The 16174-nt window shown below is 40.3% G+C and overlaps 1 protein-coding gene across 2 annotated transcripts in view; it reads right to left on the reverse strand.

Moving 5' to 3' along the window:
* The window catches only part of RELN (reelin), a 533709-nt gene that overhangs the window by 294571 nt on the left and 222964 nt on the right, over nucleotides 1–16174 (reverse strand). For both annotated transcript variants that reach the window (XM_055283529.2, XM_055283528.2), the window contains exon 4: nucleotides 15053–15123. In XM_055283529.2, coding sequence (XP_055139504.1) covers nucleotides 15053–15123 — 71 coding nt within the window. The remainder of the gene's footprint in view (nucleotides 1–15052; nucleotides 15124–16174) is intronic.

Below are 16174 nucleotides of genomic sequence, written 5' to 3' on the forward strand. Positions count from 1 at the left end.
AACAAGATAATAAAGGGGGGGAAATCAAAGATGACAAACGAGGGTAGAAAAATAATACATGCCGTGTTGAGATACGTATGCAAGATGCATGCCCCCAGGACTTCAATTTGGTTCTCAAGCCATAAAGTTACAGAAATAGAAGAGTTCATAACTTTAAAATAACACATACTGTTCAGGAGAAGCATAGTTATTGCAGGTACACAGACTGTATAGAAGTTTCTTCTGTAGTTTCTCAAAGAGGACAGTGAGCAGTAAAGCAAACATAATCTCAAATACCATCTAACCAACTCTGAGTTTTGTTAGGCTACTCCTAGTAAAGTTCATCAATGAAAAAAGAGTGCACAATGCCTAAATATAGATGTAAAAGCACTTCTGGGGACATGGGAGGTACAGACTGGCTGGCAATTAAAGAAATAATAGCGATTCAGCATTTTTGGAAAAGTGTCCTTGCTTTATATGGTTCATTGATTTCCTTAACTAATATTTGAGTGCCTGCTAAGTGTCAGGTACTGTGCCAAGTTCTGGGAATCTAAAAATGATCCAGTCTCTTCTGGATCAAGGGATCCAAAGTGTAGTATAAAATACATTTAGAAGTCAATGCATTACACACAATATGGTGAACTAAATTAAGTTAGCAAATATAAGGTGGGAGAGTGATAAAAATAAAGATGATAGAGGAGGAGACACTTGAACTGGATCTTTAAGGATGAGTGCAACTTCATGAGTTACACAGCAGAGGAGGTATGGAGGAAAGTACACCAAGGAAAGGAGCTGGCATATATGAGCTACAGTGATAGGGTCAGGATGGCATCTCTGATGAAGGACGTACTTATTCCAGCTGAAATAAAGAGTCTGGTGTCAGGTGAGGGTGATGGGTGTGGAAAGATCTAAATGTGGAGATGAGGTTGGAGAGAGAGAGAGGTGGGACAGATCAGGGAAGTCCTGAAAGCCAGGCTGAACTGGGGGGGAATAGAGGGCAGTTATAGGGTTTGAGGCCAGGAGAATTTTGATCAATGTGTGAAAGGCCTGAATAAAAAAAAATGGCAGTAGGCATGGAAAGAAAAGGGTTGGTTTAAGAGATATTGTGTAAATTGGCCTTAGACACATTGGATATAGACATGGATGACAAAAAGGAATAAGCAAAGAAATGTGTTAACTAGGTCTCTGTTTAGTGACTAGGGTGATGATGAAGATGCTAACCAGAACTGCAACAGAAGAGTACAGATTTGGGAGGAACTAAAGTTCAGTTTAGAATATATTGAGTTCAAGGTGCCTAAATGACACCCAAATGTAGTGTACAGTAATAGTGAGAGCTAACATCTACAGAGTATGTGCTAGCCACTATGCTATGCACTTCATCACGACATTTAATCCTCACAACCTTATGATGTTCCTTCTGGGCACAAAATATTGTACCAGGCTCTTGGGAATGGTATGCGGTGGCCAAAAAGGTTGATACTATCCCTTTCCCTATTTTACAGATGAGAGAATTGAGACTCAAAGATTACATGGCTAGAAAGTGCCAGAGCAGAAATTCTAACTCAGGAGTATAGGTAACTGCAAACTTCATGCTCACAATCATTTTACCTTCTTGACTCTTTGTATAAGCACCAAGGAAGTGGAAAGCTAGGAAGATGAAAATTATAGGTGTGAGTGAGTTCAACAGGGACAATATAAAAGCACAAAAAGAAGGCTGGGCATGGTGGCTCATGCCTGTAATCCTAGCACTTTGGGAGGCTGAAGTGAGTGGATCACAAGGTCAAGAGACCATCCTGGCCAACATGGTGAAACCCTGTCTCTACTAAAAATACAAAAATTAGCTGGGTATGGTGGTGCACACCTGTAGTTCCAACTACTCGGGAGGCTGAGGCAGGAGAATTGCTTGAACCTGGGAGGCGGAGTTTGCAGTGAGCCAAGATCACACCACTGCACTCCAGCGTGGTGACAAGAGACGCCTCTCAAAAAAAAAAAAAAAAAAAGTGCAAAAAGACGCCCAACCCCAGAATGTGTGATGTGGGAAGAAGAAGAACTCATTACGGAAACTGAGAAAGAAAAGAGAAGTCAGGTAGGGTGAGGATCCGAGTCCTCTAGATTTAGTTGGCACCCTAGTGGGTTATTGGTGACCTTGAGGATGATAGTTTCCAGGGAGTGCTGGCGGTAGAGGCCAGATGGCAGAGTTAGGATGAAAGCCTGGTGACACACACTGCTCTTTCAAGAAGCTGGAGTGTAAGAAGGAAACATGGCCGGGGGTACCCGAAGTTCAGGATGAAATACTTGTTAAAGTAGCAGTGGCTTCAGCATATTTAAGCACAGAGGAGGAGGTGGCCACTGAAGAGGAAGACATTGAAGCTATGAGAAAGAGAAAGCACAATTATTGGAGCAAGGCCTCAGAGGAGATGAGAGGAACACCATTCCACTAAGTTTATATTTTTCTGCAAATGTGTCTTGGTCCTTCTCTTCTGGGTTTGCATTAGTAAATCCGTACTATAAGCTTCTTAACAATGGGATGGGAGACTGCCTTATGTTGCCACACACCTCGCCTGGGGTCTGGTGCAGTGTTTCACATATGCCCACTGGGGACACAGCACAATATACATTAATTAATACCAATGAATTCCAACTCTTAAAAACTTGATTATAAAAAAATTATATTAATTTTTACATGAAACAACTGAATTTTCGCATGTACATTAAAATAATGTTGGATTAATAAATTGGATGAAATATTTCACAAGCCAAACAAAATTGTGAACTATGTATGTTTGTAACAGCTTTGCCCTTCTTCCCCAAGTGATTGTATAGATCCAAACTTGGTCTTTGTCCTTCAAAATATGGAGGAATCAAGCAGGTTATATAGCAGCATGTGTAGAAAGAATTCTTCCATGGGCACCCAAAATAACTCAATGTAAAATTCTTCCTGGGCATAAATCTAGGAATTTTGACTTTGGACTAGATAAAGCTGTCAAGTGGGAATGTATATAGCCCTCAGAACTGAAAAGAAGGCTGTTTAAATCTATGTTCAATCACCTTGGGATAAACAGCACCAGTCCAAAACACCATTCTTTAGGAAATTAAAAGAATAATCAGACACACCTCCAGAGTCAGCAGCAAGAAATTTTACTATGGTCATGTGAATCAGCTCTTTGTCATTCTCCTTAATCTGCTTGTTTTCAGATCACTTAGGGATACTTTCTGCCTGCCATAGCCCCAGGAGGGCTTTAGTTTCTTGCTTTGTTGGGTAGTTTGTAAGACCTTGAAGCAAGATCGGAGGTTCCTGGATGGTTTTCCCTGAGCCTCTTAATTCAGTTGTCTTTGTTTATAAATCACAAAGCCTCGGGATGTCATGAACAGGAGCTGTAACCACTAAAATGAAATATAAGCTACAAAATAGCCAAGGGGAGCACAGATGTCTTTGACCAGCAAATGCTTAACACTGGGCACATTCAAGTGAAATACATGAGTATTTATTTTTCTTTTCAACAATTAAAGTAGATACGTTGAAACCCAATTCTGACAATGCGAGAGAAACAAGTCTGAATTAATAAAGACTTTGCATTTCAGGGTATTGGAAAGATATTTAGTAATATAAGCTGTTGAATAATCAAGGATAGCCAAGAGAAGATTTTGGTAGATCTGATCTACAATTTTTACAATATTTGGGTGTAAAGTTACACTTAAAGTGCTAAAAAATATAAAAGGAGGTTAAACACCCCATTCACATTCTGGACTTCTTATTAAACTCTCCTCTGCCCCTCTCCAACTCACAGTTTCAACTTTCACCAATCCTTAATACAAATGATTTAAAAATTGCAAAGAGTTGGCATTTGGGATGAAGCATATATGCTGCCTACCACCATGGTCCAAGGGCCCTTAGAGAGCACAGCCACAGTTTCTACCACTCACTGTTCTGAGGGTGATGAACGGCTGAAAAACTGCTAAGCCTGGCAGAAAGCAGTCAAGGTTTTCTGTGCCAGCTGTAAGCCTGACCTCTTTCCTCCTGACATAAAACGTTTGCCTTTAGTTATAGCCACTTCCATCAACACCACAACAGAGAATTCCAGGGTGGTTTATAAATGGCACGCGCCCTTTGGGGGCACTACAGGGCATGACTGCTGTCAGGCCACTAAGCCTGCCATCTGGTCTTGCTAAATAATCAATGTGTGTGTTTGAAGAGGGTATGCCAAGAAGCCCACAGGCCAATGAATATACACACACAGGATTATTTTCCCTGCTCTATCTTCAACTGTGATGTGTGCATACTGCTGGACCAGTGGCAGCCAGGCTGATGCACTCACATCACTTTTGCCTTAACTGTGTAGATTTAGGGCACCAAAGAGTGTATGTGTTCTTTCCAAGGTTTTCAGGGAATTCAGGCAGTAGCGATAATCTTGTTTATAGGGCTGTGGTTCCTGAGGGTTTTTAATGTTTATTTTTTTTTAACTTTAAGAATCTACTTGATATAATGGAACCAGCATTGGGCTGTGAGTCCAGAGATTTGAATTCTAGGCCTGCCACTCATGAGTACTGTAGATTTTGTCAAGTTAGCTTGCTTGGCTTCATCACTGATCTACAGATAAGAAACCTATAGTTACATGATCATAGCATGAATTCAAATACTAGTCCTCATCCTAAGCCTACCTGTACCACACTCATATTAACATTTTCAATAGTACTCATGTGGTTCAGCGACAGATGTATTAGGTCTGCAGCTCTTTTTAGGTTGTTCAGTAATAATTTCTGCAATAAAACCTGATTTCTCCTTTCAAGTTTTTAGTCTGTGCTGATATTGTTTCTATTCTTTGTTTTGGTCATCTCTAACAGTACTTCAAAAAACACCATAATGTTTATCTTTAAAATCACTTACTGACATTTTGGACAATTTCCCAGATAGTCACTTGGCTAACTCCTTTATCCCCTTTCCGGTCTTTGCTCTTATGTCACCTTCTCAGTGAGGTCTACCCAACTTACCTGCCACCCTATTTAAAATTGCAATCAGCCTCTTCCTCCTCCACCCAACTGTAGGCTCTTTCCCTGCTATATTTTGGTGGTCTATTTTCCCCAACAACACTTGCCACCTTCTAACATGGCACCACATTTAGTCATTTCTTATGTCTCATGTTTACTGTCTGTCTCCTCTTCACTGCAATGTAGGCTTCATGGCAGCAGGGATCTTTGCTCTGTTTATTGGCATATTCCAAGACCTAGCCTAGAACAGAGCCTGGCACATGGTAAGCATTAATTTTTTTTTTTGGAGACGGAGTCTCGCTCTGTCGCCCAGGCTAGAGTGCAGTGGCACGATCTCTGCTCACTGTAAACTCCGCCTCCTGGGTTCACGCCATTCTCCTGTCTCAGCCTCCCGAGTAGCTGGGACTACAGGCGCCTGCCACCACGCCCAGCTAATTTTTTGTAGTTTTAGTAGAGATGGGGTTTCACCATGTTACCCAGGATGGTCTCGATCTCCTGACCTCGTGATCTGCCCGCCTCGGCCTCCCAAAGTGCTGACATCACAGGCGTGAGCCACCGTGCCTGGCCAAGTAATTTTTGTTTAGTACTAAATATTGAATAATTTCAGTTCTTTTTGTTTTACAGCTAGTGAATGAACCTAAGCATCTTTTACTTTCAAAACAATTGAGGTTATACAGCCCAGCCAACCCCGCACCCCAGACTAAAGATGGGAAAACTCTAGCTCCTTGTCTGCACCATGACATGACAGCAGAACTCAGATGGGGATGTGTTTACAATTACTTGGAACCTCAGAGATATATAAAAAAAAAAATCTCTGAACCTGGTCTATGTTCCAAGAACATTAAGGGGACTCCTTACAGTTTACATGAAAATCCATGAACAATTTTCAAAACTTTTTAATATGCTGGTACATGTATTTTATAACCAGAGATCAATGTGAGGAAAATTGCTAGTAGCAGCCACACTGCCTCATCATGGTCCACAGCAAACATTCAGGGTTAAAGACTTTTCAGCAAGGACAGTGACTTTTCAATTGTAAAATGTTTAAGTTGATCATTCAGCAAACATTTACTGAGTCTATGTTTCGTGCCAAACATGATTAAATGTTAAAAAAACCAAAAAGTTAAATCATGGTTCCCGCCTTCAAAAAGCTCTCAATTGGGGGAAATGGGTGTTTAAACAAATAATTATGACACAACAGAGACAGGGCATGTTAAGGGAGCCAGGCAAGTCACCATACAGGAGGAGACATGGGAGTTGTAATTCAGAATTTTCCTTCGATTCTTGAGAAGGGATTTATTCCCCTTGCCACAGCAGACTCGTCCCTTCTCCTTCCTAAGACTAACCCCACATGTACACTTTTTGGAGAAAATGTGTGCTATGTCCTTATAATACAAATAACGTAAGTTCACTGTAAACAAATTACAAAATAGAGATACATTTTTAAAAAATTAAACATTCACAATTTTACCCCACTGATCTACTTATGCTTTTTATTTCACACCAACTGACCTTGAATAAAATTTTGCTTCAGCAAAATCCCTTCCCTTTATAATGTACTGAACGGGTGCTTTGTGCCAGGGACTCCGGAAAGTAAGGTCACACAAGTAAAGCCTGAATCCAAGCCGTGATTTGAATGTGTCCCCTCCAAAATTCAGGTGTTGCCAATGTGACAGTAGTAAGAGGTGGGGCCTTTAAGCAGTGATTAGGTCATAAGGGTTGCTCCCCCTGTGAATGGGATTAAGGTCCTTATAAAGGAGGCTTCAGGCTCAGCTGGCTTGCCCCTTTGCCTTCCACCATGTGAGTACACAGCATTCCTCCTCTTAGGAGGATACATCATCAAGACACCATCTTAGAAGCTTAAAGCAGCCTTCACCAGACAACCAAACCTGCCAGCACCTTGATTTTGAACTTCCCAGCCTTCGGAACTGTGAGAAAATAAATTTCTGTTCTTTATCAATTACCGAGTCTGTGGCACTCTGTTATGGCAGCACAAATAAGACAATCCACTTCTCTACGATTTCAAAGCCCTCGTAAAGCCTAAAATCCAAAAGTAAATCATGCCCACTAACATTCCCTCCTCAGTCTCATTTAAGAAAAAAGTGGCCTCTGACATCCAGAACCTGGCCTGGCAATCCCTGCTGGGCCTTGGTGTCCTCCTATTGAACATAAACAATTTCACAGAACATCAACTTCAGACAACGCTACTCTGTGACCGTGATGAATCAAGATAAAAACACATCTATTTCTTAATCATGTCTCAACACAGACACAACTTTAGCACTGTCCAAGTCACAATGTGCCAAGCACCCTCTCTCCTGGCTCGTAGGAGCGATTGCTGCTTCTTTATCAATTACAGCAGTAGCCTTGCTCTAGTCTGCCCTTATGGTAGATTTATTGAGATACCTAACCACAGAATTGTCCCCACTTCCAGACAGCATCGAACCCAGAGCAAAGCTCCACTTTCTTAAACCTTACCCCAATCACCAAATACAGCACAAATATTTATTTTTTTATTTTTATTTTTTTAGACAGAGTCTCACTCCGTCACCTAGGCTGGAGTGCAATGGCATGATTTCGGCTCACTGCTACCTCCGCCTCCTGGGTTCAAGCGATTCTCCTGCCTCAGCCTCCTGAATAGCTGGGACTACAGGCGTGTGCCATCACGCCCAGCTAATTTTTTGTATTTTTAGTAGAGATGGGGTTTCACGGTGTTAGCCAGGATCATCTCGATCTCCCGACCTCGTGATCCACCCATCTTGGTCTCCCAAAGTGTTGGGATTACAGGCATGAGCCACCGCGCCCCGCCCAGCCCAAATCTTATAGTAACAGTTCCTTTTGTAACATCCTCTTCTTGAGATGCCCCATGGTTCCCCCATGGTTTGCCTTCTCCCACACTGCAACAAGCACTAAAGCAACCTGTTCAACCTATTCAACTTCAACTAGGTGTGTTCTGGTGGTGTTTGGCTGCAAGGCACTGGAAGCCTATAATAAACACACTCTGATCTGGAGAGAGGGAGAGAAAATCCAGAATCCTTTCCTCTCTGGGCGCCTACCTCTCTCCTTCCTTATTTTTTTAAAAAATTGTTTTTTTAATGGACAAATAATAATCATACATATTCATTGGGTCCACAGTAATATACATAATGTATATTGATATTTTTTCAAAGCCTCAATTTTAAACTGCCCAGGATTTATTTCTCATGTCACAGTAATCTGTCTTCCCTTAACTGCCTGACTCCAAAGACTGAGCAAGAACCTTTCCATGCTACAAAGCTGCCTCAGGTTGTCTCGCCCCACCTAAAACCATCCTCACTTTCAGCCAAATTGCCAATTGCCTACTTTTTTTTTTTTTTTTGAGGTGGAGTCTTGCTCTGTTGCCCAGGCTGGAGCTTAATGGCACAATCTAGGCTCACTGCAACCTCCGCCTCCCAGGTTCAAGCCATTTCTCTTGTGTTCAGCTTCTTGAGTAGCTGGGACTACAGGCACCTGCCACCACACCTGGCTAATTTTCTGTATTTTTACTAGAGGTGGGGTTTCACTATGTTGGCCAGACTGGTCTCAAACTCCTGACCTCAGGTGATCTGCCCGCCTCGGCCTCCCAAAGTGCTGGGATTACAGGTGTGAGCCACCACGCCCAGCCCAAATTGCCAATCACCTTCTGATTGTAAAATCCTAACATCCTTTTCTATCCTCTGTCCTCTCTGTTTGTCCTTGTTGGACACCCCTACCATGTTCAGATTTCTTCCCTCAGTTCCCCTCACCTCAGAGGCTTGCCTCTTCTCCAGAGTTCCTTCTTCTTCCCACCCCTGCTCAGTCACTGGTCTTCCTCACTTGGCTGCTTCCTCCCTGCTCCAACCATCTCCCTAATGAATGCATTGCTTCCCCAGCATCAATAGGCGGATGGTTCTCAAATCTCCTTGGCTGCCCCAGCCAGTGACAGGCCCCCTTCTCAGCAGGCTGCTGGAGAACTCTGCAACTCCCTCAGAGCCGACATGTGGAAGTGCAATTGATTATCTTTTCTTCCAAACACCTCTAACATTTGCTTTATTTCTTCTCTGTTCCTGGCATCAATGTCCACCCAGTCACCCAGGCCAGAAGTGACGGAGTAGCCCCAGATTTCCTCCCTGTTCTCACCCGCACGCCTGTACCTTCTCTAGGTCTCTCTAACATACCCCTTCTTTCTGGCCTCCAAGATCTAATCACAGTAATACATATAATGTATAACGATCATGTTTTTTCAAAGCCTCAACTTTAAACTGCCCAGCATTTATTTCTCATTTCACAATAATCTGTCTTCCCTTGTCTGCCTGTCCATCATCTGCCTTTAATCTGTCAATAACCCTGCAACACATTCCACCCCCAACCCCCATTAGATTTTCTTTAATTGTTCTATCACTCTCCTGCTTCCTTCCCACCGCCTGCAGAATGCCTAAGTCCCTGAGCATTAACAGAAGGCCCTGCATGATCTGCTCCACTTACCTTTCCAGGCCTCATGGTTTAGCTGTAATGAATTACTGGCTAGCCTCCTCTTTCTTATCTATCAGACTATTGTAGTTTAATTGTTCGCTCATTCATTTGACAAACATTTATGAGGTGCATACTGTGCACCACATATTGTGAGAAGCTTTAGAGATTCCATACTAAAAAGCACAGCCCTTACCCTTAAGGAGCATATATCTCATGGCAGACAAGGCATTGTGATGATGCTCTTATGACAACATGCAATAAATTGTTGTCAAATAAGTGAATGAATGAATGAATGCATGCACAAGTAAGTTGCTCTCCCTGTGCCTTTGTTTCCTCATCTTCAAAGTGTAGATAATAATAGTTTCTCTTTCAGAGGGTTGCTGTGAAGACTAGATGAGTTCGTAGAATGCTTGGAGTGGTGTCTGGCACATAACAGTGTTGAGAGCATTCCTATTTAATGTGCCTTGAGAATTCTGTAGAGACAGTTATGTATGAGGGTTGTCTAGACCAGCCTGAGGGGAAGAGGGAGGGAATCAAAGATGTTTTCTCTGGAGGGAGGGAGTAATACCCTAAGCAGGGTCTGACAGCCCGAGTTAGACAGAACAAAAGGACGCAAAAGGATAGCCCAGGCAAAGAAAACTTGGAGAGTATAGGGTGCAGATAGCACCAGGATGATAGAGTGAGGTGCATTCAGGGAGTTTTAAGGTAAAAATGAGAGGATGACAAGAAATGAGGTAGGAGAGGCAAACTGAAGCCAGATTGTAAGGGATTTTCCTTGCATGTTGATAAGCAGTAGGAATTTCACTCTGAAGATAAACTATTGCTTCCAATTGAGATAGTGAAGGGTTTTAAGCAGGCAAATGAAAGAAGCATATTTCCATTTTAGAAAGCTCATTATAGCAGCTCTGTAAAGGCACCATGAAAATAGGAGCAGAAAAATTCTGAAGGAAGATATTCGGCAGTTCCCAAAGGAGGCACTGCTGGGCCCTGATGTAAGGTGGGTCAGCGAGAATGGGAAGGAGGAGATAGATGGTTCTCCTCTCTCTTTTTTTTTTTTTTTTTTTTGAGGCAGAGTCTCACTGTCGCTCAGGCTAGAGTTCAGTGGTGCAATCTTGGCTCACTGCAACCTCTGCCTCCCAGGTTCAAGCCATTCTTCTGCCTCAGCCTCCTGAGTAGCTGGTATTACAAGCCTGCACCACCACGCCCGGCTAATTTCTGTATTTTTGGTAGAGACAGGTTTTCACCATGTTGGCCAGGCTGGTCTCAAACTCCTGACCTCAAGTGATCTGCTTGCCTCAGCCTCCCAAAGTGCTGGGATAACAGGCATGACCCACTGCACGCGGCCTCCTCTCCTTTTTTCTTTCTTTTTTTTTTTTTATTATACTTTAGGGTTTTAGGGTACATGTGCACAATGTGCAGGTTTGTTACATATGTATCCATGTGCCATGTTGATTTCCTGCACCCATTAACTCGTCATTTAGCATTAGGTGTATCTCCTAATGCTGTCCCTCCCCCCTCCCCCCACCCCACAACAGTCCCTGGAGCGTGATGTTCCCCTTCCTGTGTCCATGAGTTCTCCTTGTTCAATTCCCACCTATGAGTGAGAACATGCGGTGTTTGGTTTTTTGTCCTTGCGATAGTTTACTGAGAATGATGTTTTCCAGTTTCATCCATGTCCCTACAAAGGACACGAACTCATCATTTTTTATGGCTGCATAGTATTCCATGGTGTATATGTACCACATTTTCTTAATCCAGTCTATCGTTGTTGGACATTTGGGTTGGTTCCAACTCTTTGCTATTGTGAATAGTGCCGCAATAAACATACGTGTGCATGTGTCTTTATAGCAGCATGATTTATAGTCCTTTGGGTATATACCCAGTAATGGGATGGCTGGGTCAAATGGTATTTCTAGTTCGAGATCCCTGAGGAATCGCCACACTGACTTCCACAATGGTTGAACTAGTTTACAGTCCCACCAACAGTGTAAAAGTGCTCCTATTTCTCCACATCCTCTCCAGCACCTGTTGTTTCCTGATTTTTTAATGATGGCCATTCTAACTGGTGTGAGATGGTATCTCACTGTGGTTTTGATTTGCATTTCTCTGATGGCCAGTGATGAGGAGCATTTCTTCATGTGTTTTTTGGCTGCATAAATGTCTTCTTTTGAGAAGTGTCTGTTCATGTCCTCTGCCCACTTTTTGATGGGGTTGTTTGTTTTTTTCCTGTAAATTTGTTTGAGTTCATTGTAGATTCTGGATATTAGCCCTTTGTCAGATGAGTAGGTTGCCAAAAGAACAAAGGTGGAGGCATCACGCTACCTGACTTTAAACTATACTACAAGGCTACAGTAACCAAAACAGCATGGTACTGGTACCACAACAGAGACATAGATCAATGGAACAGAACAGAGCCCTCAGAAATGATGCCGCATATCTACAACTATCTGATCTTTGACAAACCTGACAAAAACAAGAAATGGGGAAAGGATTCCCTATTTAATAAATGGTGCTGGGAAAACTGGCTAGCCATATGTAGAAAGCTGCAACTGGATCCCTTCCTTACACCTTATAAAAAATTAATTCAAGATGGATTAAAGACTTATATGTTAGACTTAAAACCATTAAAATCCTACAAGAAAACCTAGGCAATACCATTCAGGACATAGGCGTGGGCAAGGACTTCATGTCTAAAACACCAAAAGCAATGGCAACAAAAGCCAAAATCGACAAATGGGATCTCATTAAACTAAAGAGCTTCTGCACAGCAAAAGAAACTATCATCAGAGTGAACAGGCAACCTACACAATGGGAGAAAATTTTTGCAACCTCTCCTTTTTTCTTAAACCTCACTGGCCATTCAGGTCTAGCTTCCTGGGATGCCTTTCCTAACACCTCCAGGCAAACTTAGCTACCTCTGTGATCCATAGATCTGTCATTTGTATCTTAGCCTGTGAGTTCCTCAAGAACAGGAAATGGGTCCTTTTCACTTTCATATCCTTATTTAGCACTGTGAGCTAGGACAGAGGTCTTGCAGGTGCTGTATAAAGTTTTGCAGAATAATGACTTTTGGTCAGGTGCGGTGGCTCATGCCTGTAATCCTAGCACTTTGGGAGGTTGAAGCAGGTTGATTACCTGAGGTCAGGAGTTCAAGGCTAGCCTGGCCAACATGGTGAAACGTCGTCTCTACTAAAAATACAAAAAATTAGCCAGGTGCAGTGGCACACACCTGTAATCCCAGCTACTCAGGAGGCTGAGGCAGGAGAATTGCTTGAACCCAGGAGGTGGAGGTTGTGGTTAGCCGAGATTACGTCACTGCACTCCAGCCTGGGTGACAGAGCGAGACTTGGTCTCAAAAAAAAAAAAAAAAAAAAAAAAACTTTCAACGAATGTTTTATAAGAAAAGGGATTAAGATTACAGACCCTCTAAGACATAACGAGTACATTTTCTAATCCTTTTACTTTTTCAATATGTTTAGCAAGCAATACAGTCTTGTAATAACAGATATCCTCAGGATCCACAGAAAAAAGTTTGCTTTGCTTGAATTGTTTAATTTAATTAAAATCAACACACGTACTGAGTGTGTTAAAATGAAAAGGCACTGTGCTGTGGTATATGGTAACTGCAATTGTTTTTCCTCTAATAAATATATTAGATATTCCTTACCCAATACATAAAAAATGATTACATGATAAAATGTTATTTTATTTGAGGAGACAATTACTGTTTTAATTAAAAATCGATAAGGCCAGAATAAATATATAGTTTATAGCACAAATTATTTTCCTTATTATTTCCTGACAGTAGAAAGCCATCACTCTTGCACTCTTGTTAGCATTATTTTTCACTTTATCTTGGATAGATTGATATAATTTCAATGAGTTAGATGCTATTGAAAAGCTCAGTGTTTTTCTTCTGGTCCTGGGCTGTACAGCATTTTTAATAATATCCACATCTACCATCATGTAAATCATGCTCATGTGTAATACTACTATAGAAGGCATTTTTCTTTCCCTCACTGGTTGAGAATTTTTTCCTATTGGTTTTTCTTGGCTTTTTCTTTTCATTTTAAATGAACCCAACCCCAATAATTCATTTATAATAGAAAAGACTAAAAAATTTAAGGCTTAAAAGAAATTAGTTTTTAGACAATGGTAAATGTTAATAAAATTAGACATTTCTTTTTCTGACACTATACATTTTCCAGGATATTAATGTTCACTGCTATGTGGTGTTCTATATTTTCAGTAATGTGAGCAATTTCATAGTCTGGAAGAAGATTTGTATTATGATCGAATTCTTGAGCCTACCTACAAAGGCACATTTTAATATCTGTATTCTCAAAGTCACAGGATAAAAATCTGTTAAACCCAGGAATACTGATAATACGTTTGAAACTATAACTAGAATGAAGTTTTATAATTCGAGAACTGTGTGTGTAAATAATCAGGATTTTGTCATTAATAATCGTTAAGCATCACGTTACTTAGACAAAGCCATATTGTTATATATATAACTAATAATAAATGGTATTTTCTTAGGTATCTCAAAAACTGATATAATTTTTCCTCCTTTCTCTCCAAAGCCCATCAGATATTCTTTAGCAGAGAGATAATTAATAGAAATTTCCTTTAAATTCAATAATATAATTCTAAAAGTTAACAAATTCCCCCCCATGTCATTCTAAACAAAAATTAATACTATACTTACAATAAACAATGAAAATGGCATGACATTTACAAAGACTGACATCAAATGTTTTCATTATTAAGATGCTGAAATCAAGGAATATATGTACGGCTAAGACAAACTTGTATTCAATCTATCAAGATTTTTAGAATGACTTAGATGGTAAGCTCTATGTCAGCATCTGGGGAACCAAAGCCCCTTGAGGCATAGTCCCCATACTTGAGAAGCTCAGTCTCTCTAGGGCGACATCCACCCCTTTTCAGAGAAAAATTCTCTATGAAGTGGTAAATGCTATAATGGAAACACAAAGTAGGGTGGAAACTCAAGGGATAGGGGGAACAAATGAGCATCGGAGTGTGGATCCCGGTTTTAACTTTTTCATTGTGCTGTGTTTGTGTGTGCATGTGCATGCATCCCGGTCATACATATCTGACATTATGTAAAATTTAATCTAAATTGATAGAATGTCTAGCCACACAAGTCTGAAATTAATAGTGCACAAAGTTGAAACAGGCCTATAGATACTGTACACATAATCACGTATAATATGATCAAATGTTAAAAGCAATTAGAAACATTTTCAGAAAAGCTGACAAGACATTTAAGTGGTAAATTAAGTAGACACCATTTTGTAGAATTTAAAAATTACGACTAAGATTTGTACTTCCAGAATAACCAAAGGTAATTCATTAGAAAAAATTATGAAAATAAATTTTCTTTTGCTCACACTTAGAATCTTCAGAACTCTATAGATCTTTGTTAGTAATTACTAAATAAATAATTATTAGTGATATGAGGGGTCAATACTTAAATTTTTAAAGCATTATGATTAAGTAATCATAATGAAATGCTTACTTGGTCCACAGAACATAGGACCTACCATGAATAGTTTGGACATAACACAAACAAATCAAATACGACTCTTACCTCCTTGTTCACACAACTGCTGGGCTAAAGCATCTTTGAAAATAACCTGGCCCCGGTGTGTTGCTGTAGCCCTGGAAACAAATAGGAAAGGGTTAATTCAAATCTTGTAATATGTTTGGTGAAAATATGTTTTTAAAACTTTTTAAAAAGCTTATTCTTAAACTTTATTGTGTGGATATGATATTTTTAATGAGTACATGAGAACAGTGATATAAATAACAGTGGAGTGAAAGCTTAATCCAAGACACCTGGGTTGAGGACTGTCTTCTGGTTTTACTATATAAAGACATTGTAACAGTTGTGAGCCTGTTCTGAAAACAGCAGATGTGCGTAAAGCCTATAGAATAAAAAGTATGGAGAGGAGGCTTATTAAAATTTCTTCTTCAGGAGACTTTGATATAAAATGTTTTGTGGAGCAATATGATATTAGTACTGGAGAAAGATGCTCTTAAGGTACTTTTTTTCTGAAATCAATAGTCACCGTAACATATAGAGTTGAAAGAATTACATTTTTTAAAAGTATTTTCTTAAAAAGAGGGCTATTCAAAGCTTTCATAATAAAATCTGTCATAACAAAATAAAACCACATGAAGGAGATTCACTATTTTAAGATGTGAATCTTTTACTTCTTCTAATCAGAGCTGTGCACAAGGACTGATGAAAAAAAATAACATCCTTGCAGCAGATGTGTTATTCAATGGCTAAAGTAAAAAAAAGCCTTGTTAAAGGAATAATTATGCTTTATATATGAAGGGTTTTCCCTTAGAAAGAATCTTTCTGGCACAAAATGTATCATTTAAACAAATTTAAAACAGAAAATCATGTCTCTAAGAAACTTGATTTTAGAAAATAAGGTATACACAAAACCTTTTTTAATAACAAAAAAATTAGCATGAAATCTTAACTTTAGTTTTAGCCAAAACCATCCTAGGGCAAAGTAATTTAACTATCATCTGCTGAAGACGGATTATGTACAAGGCACTGTACTAGCTCACGACAGGGCAAAGTTTAGCCTATGTATTTCCCCTTGATACGTGGGCCCTTCCTTCGGTCAACATCTTGTTGTTTGCTAGGCCCAGCAGGACTTCCTGGCTCCTAACATTCCTTGCTCTGGCCCACGTG

The sequence above is a fragment of the Symphalangus syndactylus genome, chromosome 6 (genome assembly GCF_028878055.3).
Source record: "Symphalangus syndactylus isolate Jambi chromosome 6, NHGRI_mSymSyn1-v2.1_pri, whole genome shotgun sequence".
NCBI classification, from domain to species: domain Eukaryota; kingdom Metazoa; phylum Chordata; class Mammalia; order Primates; family Hylobatidae; genus Symphalangus; species Symphalangus syndactylus.